This window comes from Amphibalanus amphitrite, unplaced genomic scaffold, assembly GCF_019059575.1.
Source record: "Amphibalanus amphitrite isolate SeventyFive unplaced genomic scaffold, NRLGWU_Aamphi_draft 000089F_arrow, whole genome shotgun sequence".
NCBI lineage: Eukaryota > Metazoa > Arthropoda > Thecostraca > Balanomorpha > Balanidae > Amphibalanus > Amphibalanus amphitrite.
In genome coordinates, this window is record NW_024881585.1 from 886,460 (window position 1) to 898,529 (window position 12,070).

Consider the following 12,070-nt stretch of genomic DNA (forward strand, 5'->3'; position numbering starts at 1 on the left):
CCCAAAAGTGACGTCAGTGACTAACAGTGCAAATATGGCGAACAAGATAGAAGACGATCAGCGTAGCCGCCGCAACTCCATCGTCACGCGGAGTGAGGCGGCGGCAAGCTCAGGCGTGCCGTGAAGAGACTGAGCGAAGCCGGAAAGAAGACGGAGCTTAGCCTAAGCTCCGTGCAGCTCCGTGCCGGGTGCTCACTGGTCATGCCTTATTTGCGCTTTTCACTATACCAGCTTCACAATCGTATCGTTTTGTCTCAGACTTGTCCGCTGCGTCAGCTGCCGCGCCCGCCGCCTCAGCGTGCTCTCTGCAGCCGACCGTCGTGGCCCGGACCGCGGGTTCTGGCGGAGCGCCGCAGGCCGCCCGACCGTCGCCGTCTCACCCAGCACCACGCAAGTCCTTACACCACTTCACACACCATATGCAGTGCACATCTACGCACCAGTTAACTAGTGAGACAGAGACAGACAACATGACGCATGCACAACACGACTTTACGACGCAGACATTGGTGACTAATAGACAGGACAGACTGAATGGCATGTACCACGACATGAAGACGCTCCTGATCATTGGATGCGTAGAACGAAACCCAGGACCAGTACTAGACAAAAAACTCAAAATATGTCATGCAAACATTAGCAGCATCACGGCCGATGGGCGACGAGACGAGCTCGAAATTTTTGTAAATGACGATGACATTTTTTGTAAATGACATTATTGCACTATCTGAAACCAAGCTAGACGACAATGTACATCCTGTACTATACCAGCTGACGAACTTCCACGCATCTTTTACAAGACACAGGACGAGACATACATACAGGGTGTCCGGAAAAAAAGATACTCACTAATTTGGCTCGTTTTTCATAGCGCGTGCGCCGTTTTTTCAAAACTTCTCATATTCGTAGGCGGGAACATGGCAAAAAGGATGAACATAAAAGAAAACCATTTGTGATGCTTTCTAATGTTGATAAGGCGTTTTGCGTGGAGACGTACATTTCTAGCAAATCCTTTGACCATACCCGAAGACTGCTTGTAAGAAAACTTGGCTGGGATCACAGAAAGACCCCCCTTGCACCAAACAATGTCACGATCAACAGATGGGTCAATTACCCCGTTTACATGAGTCATTCAGCCTAAACGGAAATATCCGATTAGCCAGGGAACGGAAAAATGCGTTTCGGTGGCCCCGTTTACATGAGCCTTATCGGAAAAATCCGTTCCGGAACGGATAATTCCCTTTACGCCGGCAGCCCGAAAAATACGGATATTTTGCGCATTTTTACATGTCTGGCGCAGCTCCTATCAAGCAATTATTTGTGCTTGTTTTAGGCTTAATTTACTTGATTCTTAGGAGTTTTGTATGTAGAATTGGAAATAATCATGGCACAAGCCATTATTTTACTTGTGTGCTGTAAAAGAAGTGTGATTAACTGTCAGAAAGCAAGTAAACAATTGAGGTCTTGGACAACACTGAAGAGCACATCTATATTGAAAGTCTTTTTGGTTTCAGAAAAAGGCTAAGACAGCTCATAATAGTCATAGCTCATCATGATGGACCTCCAGTAAGTTGACAAAATGAAAAGGCATGAAAGGATGTGCAGGATGGTGCCACACTTCAGAAAACATTGGTATGAAAGTGGGTGGTGCGGGACTGTGTATACATTTTTGGTTGACACATTTGAAGCACTTGAATGTTCCAGCATTTTATTTTCATTTTTTGCTTTTAGCTGCTCAGTTCTTCAAAGACAGGGGTCAGATCAGTGCTAGGTGAATTGTGTAGTAGATGTGACCTGTGGGTGCATTGCTTGACTGTCGAGTGCAACACAGTATCCATCATTTCCATGTGTTTTAGTCATAACAGAAATTACATCTACTCACCACCAAACTTTAAGACACTATCAGTGCAATTTTCAAAATGCATAGAATAATCCACTCTCAATCACACCAGGTAAGATGTAAAGATGAAGTCCGAGTGGTACCTAATTGTGGTTTGGTAGGTTGGTTGACCTTGTAGATTGGTAGGAAGTAGTTTGGTATAATAGGTTGTAGGCATGTAGGTGTGTTTGTAGGATGGTAGGTTGAAAGTTAGGTTGGTAGGTAAGGTTAGGTATGATTCTACAAATTCCACAAAACTTGCCAGTTGCCTGCTTCCACAATCCGAGATTAACCAAACTTTCAGAGACCTTCCCACCACTGAAGAATCTACTTCTTTGGAATAATAAGGTGAACATTTAAATATTGGTGGGGGGGGGGGGGGGCAGATGGCAGTGTCACTGAGTAAATTTGGCTGTGTGTCTTGTGTATATTTTGGCATGCAGCCAAGTTACTGTCCCAACCAGCCTGCGTGCCCTGCCGTCTGGTGGCTGTTCGCTGAAGCATAAGTTATCTGAATCACTGCTAGGAAGTTTGAAGTACCTAGGTGGAGAAAATTTTTGGGAGCATGTACTAAAGCAAAGTAAATCAAGCATCATATCCAGTGTACCAAGCACTAAATGGCACTAGCATGCTGTTCCAAGTGGCTATAGGGAGCGACTGGCTGGGAAGGCTATGTTGGTTGCCCTGGAATTGAACCCTGATTGTTGAATCTAAGAAATAAGGAAATTACCCCTACACTAGAATGCTTCCCTTTTGAAGCATAGGACGTTCCTCTCAACACTTATGTAGGTACTTTATGAATCTGCCACAATGGCGCGAAATCAGGGTTAAAAAGTGGATTTCATTGTCATTAGACCTACCATTCAAGATAAATATGTATTTTGATGTGTAAACTAAAAAATTCATCTATAAAACATGCATATTCATGTCATTTTCTGCTAGATGCGCAAAAAATCCGTTTAGGCCTGACGTCCTAAACGGATATTTCCCATTAATTCATCGGATATTTCCGTTCCGCGTAATCGTCATTTTTGCGCGTCCAAACCAGTTTACATGAGTCGAAACTTGCGCACTTTTCGCTAAACGGAAATATCCGTTCTAAACGTCATTTTCGCTGACTCATGTAAACGGGGTAAATGAATTCCGAGGTGGCAGACTGTTTCTCAGGAAAAAGGGCAGCGGCAGACCTCGCTCGGTCCGCTCAGAGGAGGCCATCCGGCAAGTGGAGCAGTCCGTCCTGGAGAGTGGAGAGCCCAGAAAGGTCGGTAAGGCATCGGGCTCAAAGTCTTGGACTGAAACGGACCACACTGAACAAGATCCTGCGCAAAGACCTGCGCTTCCATCTATACAGGATACAAGTTCGCCACAAGCTGACACCAGAGGACAAGAATAGGCGTGTAAAAATGGCGAAGTGGTTCACCAAGCATCCCGCTGTCTTCGACCGTCTCTGGTTCAGTGATGAAGCGCACTTCTGGCTCAGCGGGCACGTGAACTCTCGCAACGCGGTTCACTGGGGCTCCAAGGTGCCTGACAAGGTGCTGACCAAGCCACTCCACTCCGAGAAAGTGTCAGCGTGGATCGCCATGAGACGAGGAGGCGGTCTGATCGGACCATTCTTCTTCGAGAATGAGCGTGGGGTGGCCCAGACGCTCAACGCGGAGCGGTACGTCGGCACCGCCCTCCGGCCCTTCTGGGAGGAGCTCCAAAGGAAGAATGGCGTTGATGTCAATGAAGAATGGATCCAGCAAGACGGAGCCACTCCCCACACCGCCGCTGCATCGCGAGCCTGGCTCCAGGAGCGCTTCCCAGACAGGGTGATCAGCCTAAAGGAGGAGGTCAAGTGGGCGCCCCACTCGCCTGATCTGAGTCCGTTGGACTTCTTCCTCTGGGGATACCTGAAGGCTAGGGTCTACGCAGAGAAGCCGAAGACATCGGAGCAACTGAAGCGTGCCATCATCATGGAAGTCGGCCGCACGCCCACCGAAATGGTGGGCAGGGCAGTCGACCACCTGGAGACCGTGCGGCTGCCCCAGGTGATCCGCCGGAGTGGTGCTCACACCGAGCACCTTCTTTGAGAGGTTGCTATGACTGAAATGTTGAGTGCGAATGTCTTTGTCACGCATCGTTGTTTTGCCATTCGATTTGGAATATAATCATATATGAATTTTTAACCTTGTATGCGTATTTCCGATTTTATCACAGAAAACCTCAGTATCATTTTTCCGGACACCCTGTACGATCGAACTTGCCCTGTACGAACGAACACTCGAGACTGACGGAATTGAATGGACATGGACACAGACTAAGGTAAAAGACGACACAATTCTTATTTGAGCTTTGTATATGTATGCCACCCAACACAACAGCACAACAGCAAGACACTTTTATTGACTTACTAACGGACAGTAGCCGTGTTTACATAGGGTTCCCTTAATCTTCCCCTATTTCTCCCCTATTTTCAGATCGAATTTTAGGCTTCATAGCGCTCGCGTGTAACGTTGCTATGGACGCTATTGTTGTTAGAAGCATACAAAGCATCGTTTATGCTGTAAACAATATGAATTGGGCTTATTTAATACTCGAAATTCAACAATTCATATTTTGAAGTAATTTTATCCTGCCCTTCAATTCCCTCTTTAACCCGCGCCCGGCTGGGGGTCCTGGATTTCCACGCCCTGCTGGGGGGGGGGGGTGTTTGAACACCCCCCCCCCCTTGTAACTCGGCTCCTGGGCCACGTAGCGATACGCGGAAGGCGGCGTTCGAAAGAGCGTCAAAAATAATGACGAAATCACTTCGGTCAATTTTTTGGTCAGGTCAAAGGTCAGGTCACCAGAGGTCATTGAAGGCAAAATTTCGCCGATTTCCAGGTCGAATGTCGAAAATTTCCAAGAAGCCAACGCATAACTCGGGAACCAATAGAGCTACAGCGCCGCGGAAAAGCGCATTCGATAGCCCTATTAACGCCCTTTCTGAGTAATTCTCTCAGATTTGACCTAACGTCAACGGTTTTGCCTGCAGGGGGCAAAAACTGCAAAAATAGCCGAATTTTTGGAAACAGTTTTTCTGCAATAAATTTTGACCCAAGCCTTGTACGAGCTTACTTTTACCGGCATCGTGTTCCTCTCGTCAAGACGCATCGAATGAACTATAACTTGACCTTGAAAGGTCAACTTGAAAATTTGACCTCAGGTCAAGGTCATGACCTGACCGGAAAGGGTCATGTTGCATATCAGTCGATCCGTATCGTCGAGCTGAACACATCTAAGGCGTTTTCATCGCTCTAGCACGCCTCTATCAAAAGTTATTCGCGAAAAACTGTTAGATATCATTCGTGACCTAAGATGACCTCAGGGCATAAGCAAGGGTCACGGACACCATTTTCATGTTCAGTGTGTCTAAACCACTTGTAATTCGGTGTTTGGGAGTGTTTATAATGTCTTTCGTCCAAAAGAGGCGCATTTCAATTTTCTCCCATTGACTTATAATGGGGAGGTCGCAAAATTGACCTGACCTTAGGTCATCGATATCAAAATTCTGAGATATACATTTTGTACATACTATTGCTCTTAGCAATCGCTGAAAGTTTCAAAGCGATCGGTCACTCGGTGTAGCTATGACAGACATTGAAACTTTTTATGAGGTGAGGTCACTTTAAGTGACCTGGTGACCTGACCTTGAATGACCTTGGTCTGAAATTTTCACAACATGTGTAGAATTGATGTATGATAAGGTGTACCAAAAACGGCGGCGCTCCGCGCCGCCGTTTTTGAGATATTCGCGAAAAACCACAAGGGGGGGTGTTCAAACACCCCCCCCCCCAGCAGGGCGCGGGTTAAGCGACAAATAGGGGAGGATTTGGTAGCGTAGCGCCTTTCCAAAAGCTGCTACGCTACCATATCCAGTGGTTCTCAAACTACCACATCACAAAAGCGGCGTGCTGATTGGCCGGCAGTTCCGAATCGTCCGACTGGTGGTCCCCGACTCGACAAGCGCATGTGCGCCGACTGAGGATTTTTAAGTGGCATTAACGCATAAACGGCAGAAGTCAAGGCAGAAATTCGACAGGTGCTGTGTTCTGATATTGCCGTGGATGTGATTACACCTACTTGAATAATAGCTCAGCCGTTTAAAGTATGTTAAATGCAGGCACGTACCCAGGATTTCGCCCAGGAGGGGGCCACCTGCTTTCGAAGGGGCCCCCCACAGTGTATAGGGCCCCCCAGGTTCCCCGGGGCCCCCCGGGAGTCATGAAGAACCTTTCGATGGTGGGGGGGGGGGGGCATAGTGGGCCCGGTCTCTCCTGCAGACGTAGGTGAGAAAACGCCACGTGTGTGAGAAAACGCATTTCAGTTCTTTACAACCTAATGTAGCATTTGGTTGTGATTTCTCGCGTTCAACTTCATCAAAGTCAATTAAAACAGTCTCTGTAACGGTCTCTGCCTTGAGAAAATGTGGAAAATTGGAAAGTAAAAATATTTTTGCTTGAGGAGTGTGCATGAAACGCACGGCATTTTATGAGCGAGCGCCTCAATTACTGAACATCCTCCAATTCCGGATATGTAGGTATATAATATAATAGTGGGGAATAAATGTCTCGTTATCGGAATTCCACTATCTGGCAACTAGCCCTATGTAAACGCGGCTATTATATGTTTCACTAGGAATCGAGCGCAATTGTACTTTTAGCAAGAAAATAAATGCTTGGGTAATTCTGGGACACTCTGTATTAACCCGCGCCCCGTAGGGGGGGGGCCGAAACGCCCCCCCCTGTCCTTTTCGGTCGATATCTCCTAAACGGCTGGAGATATCGCCACCAAACTTTCAGGACCCCTCCGGGCATCAATTTTACACATTGTGACCAAAAATTTTTCCAGAGGCTATGATAGGTTGGCCACAAATGACGTCAGAGTGACGTCATGTTCTGTCATTTTCGACCGAAAAAAGACCTTCGCGAGAAGACCTGTCACGCCTACAGCTTTGAAGATACAGAAAAATGATCAAGACATAAAAGGTGTAGAATTGACAGGGTTACAAAACTGTTATCTCGGATTTTTGAAATTTTGGAGTTTTGACCCCCAAAAATCAAAAAAGCATTCTTTTGGATATATTAGCCAAAAAATCCAGAAAGTTTTTTGAGTTTCGAAAAAACCGGAATATATGTGATAGTACCTACCGTCTTCTATCTACATACCAAATTTCAGATCGATACCTCGTTTTTTGGCCAAGTTATAGCGAAAAAAAATGTTCAAAAATGATGACGTCAAATTTTCAAACTCAATTTTTGGCAATTCTAGACCTCGTAGAGCAAAACAAAGACCACCATTAGACTCCCCGTGACGAGCTGCATCGAATCGATACACAGTTTATGCAAAAATATCAACTTTGAAATTTGACCTAATTTGACCTGACCTTGACCTGACCTTCACCAAAACGTGACCTAGGCTGGCCCCAAAGGCTGCCTAACCCACATAATCGCATTTGTCATGTAAAATGGACCATAAAACATGTATCACACGACACTTTCATATTGTGACCCCCGGTGACCTGACCTCGCTGTGACCTGACCTGGTATCAGTGACCTCAGATAGCAAAGTATGTGTTTGACGAACAATGTACCATCGATGGTTATCAATAAATTACCAATTTACTCGATTTCACAACACATTTATTGAAATGCCTGTGAACGGTGAAAATCTGACCTTTGACCTGACCTGTGACGTCATCGGTTTGACCTAGGTCAATGAAATTTGGTCACAAGGTAGTTCCCGGGTGGGGCTATCGAACACCGTTTAAATTTTGAAAATCGGACGGTAACTTTCCGAGATCTTAGGGGGGGCCGAAACGGCCCCCCCCCCCCCTACGGGTGGTAGGGTCCGCCGGTAGCCCTACGGGGCGCGGGTTAATTGGAGGAATAGAACTTAGGAGGAAATGCGATTGCAAATCGACCCACATCCCTGTGTTAGCCAATGACGCCTTTGGGGCCAAGGTTGGGGTATTCAGTTTAGCCTTTTTGTTTTTTTTTTCTGTGATATCTCCGGCACCGTGAAAGATATTGGCTCCTTCAGATGAGTGCCTACTCCAGTCACTACTTATATCCAGTAGCCAGTAGCCACTCAGATGATTTGGGATCAATCAGGTGATAAGCGTACTTTCAGACGACCAGGGGCCCCCAGTCGACCAGGGGTTCCCAGGCGACCAGGTCCTCCAGATGACTAGGGGCCCCACTGCCCCAGGCGACCAGGGCCCTCCAGGCGACCAAGGGTCAATGCGATCAGGTCCCCAAAGCAATCAGGGGCCCCAGGCGACCAGGGGGCCCCATGCGACCAGGGGGCCGCATGCGACCAGGCCCCCGGCTACCAGGGGCCCCCAGGCGACCAGGGGCCCTCTAGGTGACCAGCGGCCCTCAGGCGATCAGGGGCCCCCAGGCGACCAGGGGATCCCAGGCTACCAGGGGCCCAAGGCGACCAGGGTCCCCCAGGCGACTAGGGGCGACCGGGGGCCCAGGCAACCAGGGGCCCCCATGCGACCAGGCCCCCCGGCTACCAGGGGCCCCCTGGGCGACTAGGTACCCCCAGGCGATCAGGGGCCTCAATATCATGCAACCAGAGGCCCCCCATGCGACTAGGGCCCCCTAGGCGACTAGGGGCCACAGACTATCAGGGGCCCATACGACCAGGCCCCCGGCTATCAGGGCCCCCTAGGCAACTAGGGGCCCCCAGTCGATCAGGGGCCTCATGCGACCAGGGCCCCCTAGGCGACTAGGGGCCACAGGCTATCAGGGACCCCCATGAGACCAGGCCCCCGGCTACCAAAGGCCCCTTAGGCGACCATGGGGGCCCAGGAAACTGGGGGCCCTTGGATGACTGCAGGGGCCCCTCGGGTACCCAGGGCACATAAATGAAACTTTAATATCAATTTTTCTTCCGAGTAAAAGACGTTTTATCCAGTGTTTAAAAAATATCCTGGGGTCTGAGGGGCCCCCTGAGCGCCTTCGGCGCTCAGGGGGGGGGGGGCCTTGGCCCCCGTGGCCCCCCCTTGGGTACGTCACTGGTTAAATGCCAGATAGTTTTCTGATTTTTCTTGCTTTGAGCTTTCATGTGCTATCACTTTTACCTCAGTGTCTAGTCTGGAAGCTATTTGGGAGACAGGCACGTAGCTAGGATTTGGCCAAGGGAGGGGCGGAGGAATCCCGGGGGCCTCCTTTCTACAGAGGGCCTCCTCCGTAAAGGGGCCTCCTTTCTGCAGAGGGTCTCATGCCTACATAATTACATATACAATATAATGCAGACTTTTGTTCAGCTTTCATATGGCCAGCGCACTGGTATGTTTCTTTATTCTAACCGCTGCAGCGGTAAGAAACATACGCATATCACAAGTCTCCGAGTGGCATGGTAACTGGCAAAAAAAAACTCGGGCGCCGCCGGCGGCGGCGGCGGCGGCCGGACCGCAGCAGGAGGGGGAGGATCTGCGAGGAATGGGTGGATACTGGATGACGGCCAGAGTAACACTTGGTATTATCATATATCGTTCAAGCGCTTAACCGTATTCCGGGCGGGCTCTGAAAGACTCTTAATCGGGCGGGGGCCTTTTTGGCCCTCGTCAGAACTCGAAAAGCACGAATCGTAGCGACAAATGGCAACGGCGTTTGCTACTCAACAAGAAGACCCTGGAATGCCCGCCGATGCCAGGCACAAAAACGCCCCTTCATGCTGCATCAAAACACCTCGAACAGCTGTACTTGCTGGAGGTGGGAGGAGAAGCGAAGATGGCGCATCGCCTCACAGACAAGGTCCTCCAAGGTCCTGATTTGACGTCACCAATGTTGAGCGCGTCAACGTTCACCTGGCTATGGCGGCTACCGACGAGTCCACCGTCTCAGCACTCCGCTTCTTCAGTCAGAGAGAAGAGTATCGGGCCTTTCAAGGAACAGCCGACTTCCTTGAGCTGCTGAGGCAGTGGTTTAGCGTCGTGAACGTCAAGACAGCGTTCACTTACGTCCGTCTTCGCGACCCACTCAGAACGCCACCCAGCAACGAGGAGAGAGGCGGCCTGAACTTTCTCGTCGACTTTCAGAAGATGCTGCAGACCTGGCTCGACAGAAAGGGAGGCACAAAGATGTCGAGAGACACAACTCAGGCAGCCATCTACACGTGTCGAGGCCTGGTCGGGCTGGCGAACTATCTACTAGACAAGCACAGTGATGTCATGAAGTACGTTCTCCTGGGCAAGGTGCAGTCTGACCGGATAGAAGGTCGCTTTGGATACCTCCGGAAGCTGGCCGGGGGCAACTACTGGGCCAGTGTTCGGCAGTTCCTGGAAGGGGAAGCGGTAGTGCGTGTCAAAAGCCTCGTCTGGCTGTCAGGATACAGCTTGGGCACAGTGACCGCACAGATGGAGGAAGCACAGAAGCTACGGCAGCGCGAAGATGATGCTGTCATCGACATGCTTGTAGTCGCCGCCTCCTGCGCCGATTACAATGGACAGCTCACAGAGGGTACAGAGCAGGCCATTGCACACGTGGCCGGCTACCTCGCCCGCTCCGTCACAAAGAAGCACGTGTGCGAATCTTGCCACGAACTTCTAGTGAACAGAGGACAAGGACCACTCAAGAACATGCGACTGGAAGAGGACAGCGAACCAATGGATGGCTCCGGACCTGGGCTAATGGATGCCGTGAAAACATTCACGGAGCTCCTCAACCGGGGAGGACTTCTATGCCCATCGGAGCTTGCTGTCCATGTGACAACGGACATGTACCTGATGTACAGGTGAGAAATGCCGAAATAAGCTGTTGTTATCTGCATTCAAATTCACCCATAGTCAATATTGACGAGATCTTGCTTTGTAATATTACATTTCAAGTTTTTTTTTAGCATCAGGCGCACAGCATAAACGATATGCATCAGTCGGCGGGTAACATTACCTACCTCATCTGGCTTACGCCAGTTAGCAGTTGCACTGCGCATGTTTTGTCTGAACGCTCGAGAGCGTACAATATGCTGCACAGAATGTCAATGTTACCATGGCACATTGATTTGACGTCACTTTTGCTTCAATTATAATTGTCTTTCTCGTTATTCACAGGTGGCTGGTGCAGGACGAAGAGACGCGCTACGCACTATTCGGCTGCTCCAAGCCGCGTGCTGCCTTCCAAAAAGTGGCAGCAGTGATAAGCCAAGAGGACACGAGGTTGGTTGAGCTGCACTGTGGCAATGGCCACGGGTTTATACCGACCTTGACGAAGATGGCTGGTGCGCTTTTCAACATCTTTACGACAAACTATGCATCGGAGACTAACAGCGCCATTCATGCTAGCAGCGGCTACACACCTAGTCCATCAGTGACAAGGAGCAAGGGCCGTGACAAGGTTCATAAGCTGACCAGCGCCAAGAAGCACTAAAGATACGCGATATAGATTGTGGCCTGACTGAGATACATACCTACAGCGCCCAAACGAAGACGGATGGTTACCCGGATGTTTTCCAGTTAGTGGAAAAATGATATGAATTCAATAAAATTTGAAGTCATCAGATAACAAAGGAATTATTTGTCTATGTTGGGACTTTTTAGGTAAACGGCCCATCATTCATCAAAAGATAACCCACTTGGATCACTAATTAAAAGAAGACATTGTAGCTCATTTCTTGTAGCCACTGATGACATGCGTACCTACTAATAAGTTGTTTATTATTGCATTAATATATTTTTGAGCGAAAATTATATTATTAAATAACACATCACAACATAATATCAACATGGGTTATCTAAACTTAAGTGGTTCGTGAATAACTGCATCCTTAACGGGTCAATGTAGCTCATGTGAGGTCATAGGTACACGTGTCCGCGTGCAGCCATTCACGGGCATGCACGTGCAGTTCTATAGATGCGTTCCAGGCGTGTGAACGGTTCATGACAATAGGACAATGACAATTTTGAGCCGTCTTCAGTAGATTCGGAGATATAAAGAAATGGTGCAAACGTGCAGCAGCACCCCGGGTCGAGTTATACGTTAGTGATGTATGTGTTGCAGGCACTTTAGAAAATCAGTCATTTTGTAAAATGCCTAGGCATTTTACAAAATACCTAGCCATTTTACAAAATGACTGAGCAGCGTGTTGTAGATACGAGTACCTACCTAATTATATAGGTTTTGGTAGCGTGTAGGTGGACCGAGGAGTCCAGCATTATGA

At 48.8% G+C, this 12,070-nt stretch overlaps 3 protein-coding genes across 3 annotated transcripts in view; 2 read left to right on the forward strand and 1 right to left on the reverse strand.

Annotated features, from left to right (window-relative positions):
* The window catches only part of LOC122380003 (sodium bicarbonate transporter-like protein 11), a 266,840-nt gene that overhangs the window by 44,049 nt on the left and 210,721 nt on the right, over positions 1–12,070 (reverse strand). The gene's annotated exons all lie outside the window — the stretch shown is intronic.
* On the forward strand, positions 888–4,500 carry LOC122380005. The gene is made up of 2 exons (XM_043362739.1): positions 888–1,109; positions 3,016–4,500. The coding sequence occupies exons 1-2, from the start codon at positions 1,086–1,088 to the stop codon at positions 3,952–3,954; spliced, it is 963 nt and encodes a 320-aa protein (XP_043218674.1). The 5' UTR covers positions 888–1,085; the 3' UTR covers positions 3,955–4,500.
* Positions 9,833–11,585, forward strand: LOC122380004. The gene is made up of 2 exons (XM_043362738.1): positions 9,833–10,648; positions 10,965–11,585. The coding sequence occupies exons 1-2, from the start codon at positions 9,957–9,959 to the stop codon at positions 11,278–11,280; spliced, it is 1,008 nt and encodes a 335-aa protein (XP_043218673.1). The 5' UTR covers positions 9,833–9,956; the 3' UTR covers positions 11,281–11,585.